This window comes from Cyphomyrmex costatus, unplaced genomic scaffold (genome assembly GCF_001594065.2).
Source record: "Cyphomyrmex costatus isolate MS0001 unplaced genomic scaffold, Ccosl1.0 scaffold36, whole genome shotgun sequence".
NCBI lineage: Eukaryota > Metazoa > Arthropoda > Insecta > Hymenoptera > Formicidae > Cyphomyrmex > Cyphomyrmex costatus.
Window position 1 is genome coordinate 2603893 of NW_017277774.1, and position 11103 is coordinate 2614995.

Here is an 11103-nt window from a genome sequence, read left to right on the forward strand (position 1 = left end):
GCGTTACATGCATAAAGCTCCCTGGGGCCTTTGAAACGAACGAAGGAACGGTCTTGCAATTACGCGTTGACGCAATAGTGCGAGGGGCACACCACGCGCTCCGGGTTCTCGCTTTCTCTCATCTTCCGAACGATCGAGCGGCTGGAACGTTGGACTTATCGAACGGAGACGGAACGAGAAGGACCTTGATCCTTCCCCACGACACCGATCTTCTCACCGTTTTCCCTTCCTTTCTCCGTGGTTATTTTTTCCTCTTCCTCGCTCCGTCATCCGAAGCGTGCGATGATGGACGTCGCTCGGTTTTTCTCCGTGAGCTATGAACGTGTTACGTAAGGCGGGGTTAACAACAAAATTCCCGGCTTCCACAGCCTGGTGAACCGCGTCGGATCGCCGGGATACGCGTACGGATATGCGACGTGCTCGTTTCTGCGGTCGTGCGCGACTCTCGTAGCGCTCGTCAAAGGAGAAAAAACCGAACACGCTGCAAAACCACATCGACGGCGCTTCCGGAGAGTATGTTTTACGTCTTGTTTGCGGCTGTGTCCATTTTTCTGGAAAGAAAAATAGGCGAGGGTGTCCTCGACCTCTCGGGGGTCCAGGCAAGATTTGACAATACGACGAAATTGCAGTATTCTATTCTGCAATATATTTCTAATTTTTTTAAGTACTCTCTTCTCTCTCTCTCTCTCTCTCTTTCCGAAACGCAACTCTTTTTCGCACATTTTCCGATTTCGGAGATGCAGACGATTTAAATTAAAAATGTTGAAATTCGAAATAAAATCCTCAAGACTTCCTTTCGATTTTTTTCTTGCCTCTCGAAGGAAAGGACCTTTGATTTTTATTTCTAATAATTCTGTCTTTCTTCCATTAAAGATGCACGAGGTGGATGAGGCGGGTCGCGGGACACGGGCCTGATTGTCTGTCCATCGCAAACGGGGCACAGGCAGCACACGTAACAGGCACGCCGAACGTGTACCGGATGGATCGCTCCGTGTTCCAAGTATTACAAGAGCGATCTCCTGCGTGTCAAGACTGCCGATACGGCAAGAGGCCGTGTGTGCCAGGGCACACGGCCTCTTCTTCGAGTGCCACCTTCACCAGGAACGCCAGGGTGTGGCGCCAGAACTCGGAGAACGACCTTAGACACGACCTCGTCTGAGACTAACAAAAGTCGCGTCGGTCCCACCTTCGGTTTCGGCAGCTGAACAAGTATCGGGAGGACAAAAGCTTATTCCATTTGTTATTGATTGCCGATCGATCTGCTACAGATTGCGCAGAAGGTAAAATCGCATATGTCTTTTTAAAACATTCTCTACAACTGTCATATTTTTTTTTATCGATGACACTGAATTGATTATACTATAATAATATAATACCAAAAACTAGGATATCATTTTTTTTATTATTGGTAGTAATTGATAAAATAAATTTCATTAAATAATTTTCCCTTGACAATTATAGCGTATTCACTTTTCAAGAATAACGGAATTTAAACGATCTTTATATGGTTGTTAAATTTGTCTAAATGTCCAAAAATTATTACGATTCAAAAATTCTTGTAACTATTTGATATGTATTCTCCGATATTTACAGTTTTCCTATGGGATACGTTTCGGGTCGCGTAGGCGATCGATCCGTGTCGAGACTCGCACAGTGAGTATACACAAGTTTACATCGCTACGCAATGGCCAGCGTGTCCTGTAAGTGTATCGTCGAGTACGTAACAGGAAGTAACGCGGTGCGAATATTAACGAGCGGGCGCGCACCACGAAAGCGTTTACGGCTCGCTCTCCGCGCTGCACACGCCTTTGTATTTTGCAACACGTGCAACACGCACGCGCGCGCGCATCGATGTTCACACCGCATCAGCCTCAATCCTCAATAGCGTTTCGCGGAATAGAAGCAAATAATACGCTTCACTTCATATTCTAAAATCGTGAAAATCAAAAGATTTGAAGACAGAAAATAAAAATTTCTATATTTCAGGAAAAAAGCAACTGGTCTACAATATTTTGTACATGTAAAGCAAGATATATTTTATTTTGCTCTTTTTATCATTTTGGAGCATGAAATAAGATTATATTTTGTATATTTTAAAGTAATATAAGTACTGACAATTTACATTAAATGAGAATCTGTCATGTAAAACTTGAATGGCAAAGGTATTACATAAAGGTAAACAATTTTCGAGATGCTTTAATCTCTTTCTCTCTCGCATTTATAGTTTTAATTTAATGTTTATGGGAAAGATATCAAAGTAATTATATAACAAAAAATATGTACAATTTTAATGTAAAATCTTAACGATACAATAACATTTCCGGAAACATTCTAAAATTGTTGAAAGCATGAATTATTTCAATCATATTTGTGAAAGAGATACAATAGACTGCATAGACAAATCTTATGCTAGGATAAAGACCACAAGTAAAGAAAAAACATAATAGATATACATATTATTTTCACATCAAACACACCTTCATATGGAATTCCTACAAAATGCCGTGAATTTATGCTTGTTTAAATAAGTTATTTCTCAGCTGCGTTTAAATTTATTATGGAAGGGTGGCAAATCAAAAATCCTGGCTGTACCAAGGAGTACTAACACTGGAAACAAAATTGTTGCATATAAATATTGAGTAAAGATTCGTCGCGTTATCAATATTCTATTAATAAAATTTATTTATTATTATTATAATTTTTTGAGCGTGTACAAAGTGCAAGCGTTATCTGCTTTTAATAAAGCAGATAAAGCCACAAAGCAATGTATTATGCTCGAACCGACGTACCAGAGGCAACCGAATACATTGCTGCTTTTCCTACTTGCTTCTGGTATTGTTTGGAGTGATGACAGACGTATAAACCAGCAGCGACGAGGCCGCAACCGCTCAGCAATCTGCATTCGAAACAGTCGCGGTTTCTGTTGCTGATCATACTGTTTACTGTGTGTATGTTCGTCATATCTGGATCTTAAACACAGTTTACGAAAGTAATAAAAGTACCTCATACGACGAAACGACTTTTCAAAGAGGTTAGAAATGGAATCGTGCAACGTCTCACCTGTATATACACTTGTCACCTTGTCAGTTATTCAATCATCGATGTAATTATATATCTAGAAACGAAAACTTCACTTCATACACGATGATCGAAGTGTCTCTTTTTTCATGTGTTTGTGGCGCCATCTCTATATCATGTTCATAATTCTTAAGATCAGTCTCTGCATTATCCATGCTAAAGATCGGTTTAGAATTCACTGCCATTTCAAGTTAAAGTTAAAATTAGATATATTTTATATCTTAAAAAGCAATAGAGACATTATGTCTTCCAATAAGTGACATGAATGATACCGTAATCATCTCATTCTTGTTTAACATTGGCGAACAACAAGGTGTCATGATACCCTGTCACCTGTGTCGCTTGTTGACCAATCAAAAGAAAGAACTTTACTAACTGATCAATGAAAAAAATGCTTCGAAGCATTTGTAGCATCAAGTGGATTGTAGCTTAAGGCCGCAACACACACCTTTGTATAATACATAGTGCATGAGGCTGGGATCAGACTACGCATTGAAGAACGAGATTAAAGATTGAAATTGGACCAATCAAAACAAAAAGAGCCAAAATTCTTTGTCCTCAGTAGTAAAATTTCCAATCTTTAATCTCGAATCTCAATCTTCAAATAGTCTGATTCTGGCCTAAGCAAATCAATCGATCAAAATCCTTCTTTTCCTATTTCACGAAGAAGAATTTTGATTGGTTAATTCGCTTACGCGTTATGCGAGTTTTTGCGCCCCTTAATTATTGTGCTGTCTAATTAGATATTTGAAAAATCATAAATATATAATGGAATGATCGCACGCAACGAATGCAAACAAAAAAGGTGTAAAACAAGAAAAATTGTGAAATTTTCTTTTTTATCCGTTTACAATAGTTGACGCACTGTGGCGCTTCGGACGTGAAAGTTGGCAGGTCTGTGTTTCAGAAATTTTTGGCAAACCTGCTTCGAATAGTGTTCCTCACTTCGAATCGAAACTGGGAGGTTGCGAATCCGCGTGTATACTTGTGTACTATACGTCGGTCGTCGTCAGCGCTCGTGGAGGTTAGCGGCGGGGAGAAGAGTCCACTTCCAAAAGCGTGCATCTTCTGTCACAGTTGGTAGTCGGGAGAGGGAGAAATCAGTTCGCAAGTTCTGCTCGTACGCGCGTGTAATATAGTGGTGGTGCGCGGCGCAACATTCGCCAGAGGTATCGACCCTTTTTCTCGTGACATATCGATAATTCCCTTTATTAACGGGAAAATATTTTTCTGTTCGATGAAAATCATCCGAGGATAAAATAAAATTGCGAACGAGAGATGGACGAGTCTATACGAGAAAGAGAGAGAGAGAGAGAGAGAAAGAGAGAATGGGAAACAAAAGAAGAGCGAAAGATAAAAGCCGGTGCGGCATCGCTAAACTCGCCGTGTCTCGCCGGGGGTGACTGTTCGAATCGGCAGGGTGTACGTTACCAAATAAGGTGTTCCCGAATGCTTTGCGGGAGCCCTCGTGTGTTTTTTCCGCAGCGCTGCTTTCGTCCGCCAACGAATCGCACGTCGTCGCACATTCGCGCGGTCTGTTCCCGCGACGTGTGGCGGGAATACGAATCTCGTTTTTTCGCTCCTCCGTTCTATCGTCTTCTTTTTTTTTCTCTCCATTCGGCTTCTTTCCCTTCGATCGTTCAACGCCGGTGACTAACCACCTTGGAAATACATTCTGGCGCGAGTTATCGCGCTGCGATCTTCGTTCTGTCGTGTTTTTTTTTTTTGTTTTTCGTTCTGCTGTTCCTTTTTTTTCTTTTTTGATCGTTCAACGCCGTTGACTAACCACCTTGAAAATATATTCCGGCGCGAGATATCGCGCCGCGATAACGCGCGGTTGGATAATGATAACCGCAAGCAGCTCTTATCGCTGCCGTTTTCCGTTGGACGTTCGCAAGTCAGGCGAAAGCGTCGAGCAAAAACAAAAAGAGAACAAATAGACCTTTTTTTTTTTTATAGCCGCAGTAAACCGGTATTCATAGACGGTTCTTATATTTATGTACAGTACAAGGTGTTGGATATCTATCACAAAATCGTTTATTTAATTAGCATTTCGATTAAGACATACTTTATCACTTAAGATGAGTTTAAAAAAATACCGACCTTAATGTACTCCCTTTGCATTTAAAGTGAATATGCATACGTTTGATATTCGACAAAAGCGAGAAGAAAAATTTTAGTGTAATCCAGTTCAATAAAAAACAAACCTAATATAAGCTAGATGCTTAATTTCTATTGAAACTCAGTTCTTCTGATGTAAGATCAACTTTAATCTTGGCTCACAACGGACTATTCTTTTTCCAATTCTAAGAATTAGAAAAGATAAACACAGTAAATTAAATCAAGATTAAAATTAATCTTACACACCGATGGAACTTGGTCTGAGAATCAGAAAAAGTTAAAAAATAAATTAATCTGACAATGAGATTAAAAGAGTTAATCTCGCATTGGTGGAATCTAGACATTCTTGTCAATGTATACAGATTAACTTTAATCTTGTTTTTTGACTTATTTCTTTTTCTAGTTCCAAGAGTTAGAAAGAGATAAAGAGTAAATAATTAAGCTCCGCGAGATTAAAGAATCTATATATTGGTAGAAAAGCGGCGAGGCAAGTCGATACAAACATTGTATCTTTCTCGGCGATTAATAAGGATCAGTAGGCAGAATGACGTTTGTGTGATAATTGTCACGAATGGAAAGCACAGCCGTCGCATCCCCGGGTGCTTCCCATCTGATCGTCGCGCAAAGCGGCGGATCGAAGAATCAGCCGCGATTTTCGAATCCTTCGCTCCGTTCGAGAGAGAGAGACACACGGTGAGGATCTCATACGGAGTGTTCGTGCTCGCGTGTCGCGCGAGTAGGTCAGGCTATGGTCAGGATGAGAATGACACATATGCGGAGCGCGTATTATTTCGAATCATTCGTGAATCACGATCTGTCGCGCGCTCTCTCTCTCTTTCTCGCTCGGGCGCGGCCGCGCTCGCGCGACCCCGTCTATTTCGGTGAATCGAAATCATTTTTCGATGCACCATGTAAGGAGCGCGGGAAGCGCTCTCTTTCTCTCTTTCTCCCCCTTGCTCTCTCTCTCTTAATCTCTCTCCCTTCATCCGTTCGCCGCGATAATCGGCAAAGCTCGCAAAACTGTTCATTACGCATGCCGCGGCGGTCGCGCCGAAACACGTAGATGCAAAGCGACCGAGTGTTCGAAATATATTCTTATTGCGGTCGTGTCCGTTTGTGTGTACGAGAGAGGACAGAGAGAGAGAGAGAAGGCGTGTGAGAGAGAGAGAGAGAGAGAGGGATGGGGCGAGAGTGGGGAATCTATTTATAAAGAGCGGGGATGTTCCACGCGACGCCCACGCCCGTGTCGCGGACGCGTGTACGACGATAATTTATTAAAAATAATCGCGGCAGAAAGACCGGCGCTCGTCGGCGACCCCCGCGGTGAGATCGCTCCACCTCGCCCGGCCCGCTCTCTTTCACCGTTGTCTCCGCTCCGTTGATTGCAGAGCAGGTGCAGACATGTCTTTCCGCGTGGTGCGCACCAGCAAGTTCCGCCACGTGTACGGAACTCCGCTGAAGCGCGAGCAATGCTACGACAACATCAGGGTGTCCAAGTCGTCGTGGGACTCGACGTTCTGCGCCGTGAATCCCAAGTTTCTCGCCATCATCGTGGAATCGGCAGGCGGCGGTGCCTTCATCGTCCTACCGCACAACAAGGTAGGCTTTCTTTATTTTTTTTTTTTTGTTTTGTTTTGTTTCTCTTCCCTCAGGTCTGTTTTTATATGTGCTTTATACGTACGTTTGGTATTCGACAAAAGTGAGAAAGTCCTAGTGCAGTCCACAGACTACGTGTAAAAAAAAACAGACCTCTTTACATTTCTGCCTGCCCCAATTTCGTCGCCGAGTTTCTCCCCTTTCATTGGCTAACACAGCCGGAGTGGTGTGTCGTATATATGTATTATTATAGTGACAACAGCAGTAATGGCATAGCTTTCCAAATGACAGTTTGCAATATCCGTTTCAAGTTCCTTGACCACACCATAATTGGTAGCTGATCTTTGTCGTTGAAACGTTTGTAGGTAGGAAGAATACCGGCGGACTATCCTTTAGTAGGTGGACACAAGGGACCTGTACTGGACATCGCTTGGTGCCCTCATAATGATAATGTCATAGCCTCCGGTTCTGAGGACTGTGTTGTCAAAGTATGGCAGATACCCGACGGAGGCATTTCTAGGACGTTGACCGAGTCGATAGTAGATCTGCAATTGCATCAACGCAGAGTTGGTCTAGTGCTATGGCATCCCACCGCGTTAAATGTGCTGCTCACGGCTGGTTCAGACAATCTTGTTCTCATTTGGAACGTCGGGACAGGAGAAGCCCTGATGCGCATCGACTGCCATCCAGACGTGGTTTATTCCGCGTGCTGGAACTGGGATGGATCTCGATTAGTCACTACGTGCAAAGATAAAAAAATTAGAATCCTAGATCCAAGGTCGGGTGAAATATTAGAAGAAGCTATAGCACATGAGGGAAGCAAGGCAACGCGTGCCATCTTCCTTAGGTACGTACTCCATGTATTTTATTCTTCAGCATTTTACCGCTTCTTCTTATTGCTATATATTATTCACATGTATTTGTATATTGTATAAAAAGTCAGATTGGTGCAACAAGGAAAAGAGTGGAAAATGTAAGAAAATGTAAACATATTTTGTAAAACAGATTAAATTCTAATGTTTCTATCACAATGGTAGTTTAACTTTAATTTCGATTTAAATACTTTATCTTCTTCTAGTTCTAAGAATCAGAAAAATATGAAGAGAATAAGTTAAATCAAGATTAAATTAATCTACATTAGAGTGGAAACAAGCATAATTCTTGAAGTATAGGAACAGCAAATAGAGGACATCATATTCCTGAAAATCTTTTTAAATTTTTCTCAAAAATGGATATATATATATTTCCAGTTGCATCAGTCTTATCTCAGATACAACACATATCGTCCAAATAAATGTTATAATATTATTTTCTTAATGTAAATATTTAATTCTGAAATTCTTTCCATTCTTTTTGATCAAAAGACGTTTAATTTAAATGCATTATTAACATGACGAAACATTTTTTTTACTATTTTTCTAATGTCTATATGTTATATATATATATATATATATTATATATATATATATATATATTATATATATTTCAGAATGCTATATTGTCGATAATTAAATATCAAAATAATAATCTTTATGGCTATGATTTCGTAAGAGGAAGAGTGCATTAAACTAACGAGCGAATTTGCATGAGAGTGTGGATGTAGATAAATATTAAACAAAAAAGAATGTGTGAATAATATTATATATAATTGTACAAAGTTATAACTTCTTTACTTTTTATATATTAGGTACTTGAATTTAAACGTTCATAAGGGAACAAGTGTAAAACGTGTTTATAAAACATAATCATCAAATGGAATACATCCACCTTTTTACACAACTATATATATTAGTAATAATTCAATATAAATAATTTATGTGTTGGTAGAAATTGTTTAGAGATAATTTTTTTAGATATAGCCGCAATATTGGAGCTCTTCCTTTCTGTATTGTTACTCCTTTTTTGTCTTTTCTTTTTGTGATACTATTTTCGACTAACTTGACGTGACTATATATATATATATATATTCGCATCGATATATACACGATACTTTTCGTACTTTTGTTCACGAGTGTTTTAGAGTTTATAAGACAAACATGTTAGCGTACGTAAAAGTACACTTGTTTTTATCATCTTGTATTTCCGATTTGTGTAGTGCAAGATTCTGATAATTTTTAATGGAAAGATCGCCAGACTGAATTTTCGACAATGACGAAGATGCCAACTTAATATATACGAATGTCAAGATGTGTGTGCTCTGTAATTCTCCATAAATACTCCAGTAAGTATTGTGCACCAAGTTATTAATTTAAACTGTAATTGTAAATGTTAGAATGCTTAAAAATAATTATATAAATTACAACGAACATCAATTTCGTTAGAAATGTCTTTATAAAATAATGTGATAATAATTATTGTTTACGCTTATAAAAGAAAGGATTCATCAAAATTTGTATTTGTACAAGTCTGTGCAAGCAAGTATATATTGTATATAATTTGTGTATTGTAATTGTATTTCTTATATTGCAATATGTGTCTTGTTTGTGGTAAGACAACGTTCATGAAAGATACTTGTGTAAAATATTGTAAAAAAGATAAGCTCTGTGTAATGAGGTGGTAATAAGGTGGATGTAGTAAAAGATGATTAATATCGGTATGTAAAATATTATAATAAGATATTACAAAGTAATGCAATGTAAATATATTTTTTATTATAATTATAATATATATGTATTATGTATAATGTGTATATACTATATATGTAAAAAAATTAACATGTTAGATCACATAAAAGGCTACCACATTAGATAATGGTGAAATTGTCGTGCATACTGATTGAGAGAATTATTTGTATTATATTTTCAGGGGTGGCTTGATCTTTACGACGGGTTTTAGTAAAATGTCGGAAAGACAATATTCATTACGAGCTCCCGATATGTTGGGCGAGCCCATTGTTATGGTAGAGTTAGATACGAGCAACGGAGTTATGTTTCCTCTATATGATCCCGATACAAATTTAGTATACCTGTGTGGCAAGGGCGATTCTGTGATCCGATACTTTGAAATTACGCCCGAACCACCGTTTGTTCATTACATCAATACTTTTCAAACTCCCGATCCTCAACGGGGTATAGGAATGATGCCAAAACGGGGCTGTGACGTTAATAGCTGTGAAATAACCAGATTCTATCGATTAAACAATTCGGGCTTTTGCCAAGTAGTATCTATGACAGTGCCGAGAAAGGTGAGAAAACATTACTCCAATTTGAAAGTAAAAATCGAAAAATTGAGATAATCTATTGGAGAAGTAACGATTGTGCTATATAATTGTGTTTCAGTCTGAGCTCTTCCAAGAAGATTTGTATCCCGATACTGCCGGTGATACTGCTGCGATCTCAGCAGAAGAATGGGAGGGTGGGACTGACGCAGAGCCTGTACTAATATCCCTCAGGGATGGCTATCAGCCATCCGCCTCTAAGAATGAACTTAAAGTACAAAAGAAATCCAATATATTGAGTAAAGGCGCGAAGGTCGCATCTAATGCTGCGCAAAACGCTACGGAAGTTTTGCCAGGAGTTTGCGTACGTATCGGGAATTAATTTTCTCTGTTTTTTCGATCGAGCAAAAAAAAAATGGAAACTATAAATAAAACTAAATTCTTTACCATTACAGGAGGAATTATTAAAGGAATGCAGAGAAGAAATAAGAAAATTAAAAGCAGTAATCGTTAAACACGAGGGAAGGATACGAGTGCTGGAGTCGGCGGTCGCTCTTCAAATGAAGGAGGAAGAGAGGAAAGAGAGGAAGGAAAAGTCAGCGTCTCCCGATGGTAAAGAAACACTTGCTTCCGATGAGGTGTAGAAACGTCGACTTTCGTTCTCGACGACTCCAGCGTGACGTACTTCTAACGAGAATATTTTTCACTAATATGTCGTTTAATAAGAATGATCGTATATTTTGATATAACAACTTGTGTAAATAGTAGGTTTTTAGCGACACCATGTGCCCCTGACTCTCTGCAACGATCTTTGCTATTTATTGTACATCCATTCATCGTACATTCTCTGCATTTGTATTATGTTTACATGTTTTATTATTATATATATATATATATTTTACAGGCGTATAGCCATACATGACAATGTATGTCGTTAGAGTTAAGTTTTCGATCGATATAACACACCCAGCGTACGAGACTTTTATGTATATGAACCTTTATACGAATGATAATTCGTGACGCGAGTGCCTAACTTGTACAGATATTTGCTGTTAAATAACAAAGAGTATTATTTTGTTTCAACGTGATATGTACTTATGCGATATTGCAACCTATAGGTGACTTTAATTAACTTGATCGATGATTAATTC

The 11103-nt window shown here is 39.0% G+C and overlaps 2 protein-coding genes across 5 annotated transcripts; one reads left to right on the top strand and one right to left on the bottom strand.

Annotated features, from left to right (window-relative positions):
- Positions 1–2507: 2507 nt before the first annotated feature.
- Positions 2508–3108, bottom strand: LOC108776482 (uncharacterized). 3 transcript variants are annotated; one of them, XM_018543101.1, is made up of 3 exons: positions 3061–3108; positions 2790–2969; positions 2508–2607 (listed from the first exon to the last, which is right to left on the bottom strand). In XM_018543101.1, the coding sequence occupies exons 2-3, from the start codon at positions 2959–2961 to the stop codon at positions 2537–2539; spliced, it is 243 nt and encodes an 80-aa protein (XP_018398603.1). In that variant the 5' UTR covers positions 2962–2969; positions 3061–3108; the 3' UTR covers positions 2508–2536. The 3 variants fall into 3 exon arrangements, with proteins under 3 accessions (XP_018398603.1, XP_018398605.1, XP_018398604.1); XM_018543103.1 differs by lacking the exon at positions 3061–3108 and adding an exon at positions 3003–3054 and having other exon boundaries at positions 2790–2896; XM_018543102.1 differs by lacking the exon at positions 3061–3108 and having other exon boundaries at positions 2790–2994.
- Positions 3109–4189: 1081 nt separating this feature from the next.
- coro (protein coronin) lies at positions 4190–11015 on the top strand. Of its 2 annotated transcripts, none has more exons than XM_018543032.1 (6): positions 4190–4247; positions 6588–6798; positions 7161–7642; positions 9601–9979; positions 10074–10316; positions 10408–11015. In XM_018543032.1, exons 2-6 carry the CDS (start codon positions 6601–6603, stop codon positions 10594–10596), a joined length of 1491 nt encoding a protein of 496 aa, XP_018398534.1. In that variant the 5' UTR covers positions 4190–4247; positions 6588–6600; the 3' UTR covers positions 10597–11015. The 2 variants fall into 2 exon arrangements, with proteins under 2 accessions (XP_018398534.1, XP_018398535.1); XM_018543033.1 differs by having other exon boundaries at positions 4223–4247; positions 6593–6798.
- Positions 11016–11103: the final 88 nt, after the last annotated feature.

Excerpts from the sequence above, each read along its gene's own strand:
- LOC108776482 (XM_018543101.1), bottom strand. The coding sequence starts at position 2,961 with ATGACGAACATACACACAGTAAACAGTATGATCAGCAACAGAAACCGC. Across the intron at positions 2,608-2,789 it reads AATGTATTCGGTTGCCTCTG|TGTTAGTACTCCTTGGTACA; the intron begins GTACGTCGGTTC and ends TTTTGTTTCCAG.
- coro (XM_018543032.1), top strand. The coding sequence starts at position 6,601 with ATGTCTTTCCGCGTGGTGCGCACCAGCAAGTTCCGCCACGTGTACGGA. Across the intron at positions 9,980-10,073 it reads CTATGACAGTGCCGAGAAAG|TCTGAGCTCTTCCAAGAAGA; the intron begins GTGAGAAAACAT and ends ATTGTGTTTCAG. Across the intron at positions 10,317-10,407 it reads AAGTTTTGCCAGGAGTTTGC|GAGGAATTATTAAAGGAATG; the intron begins GTACGTATCGGG and ends TTACCATTACAG.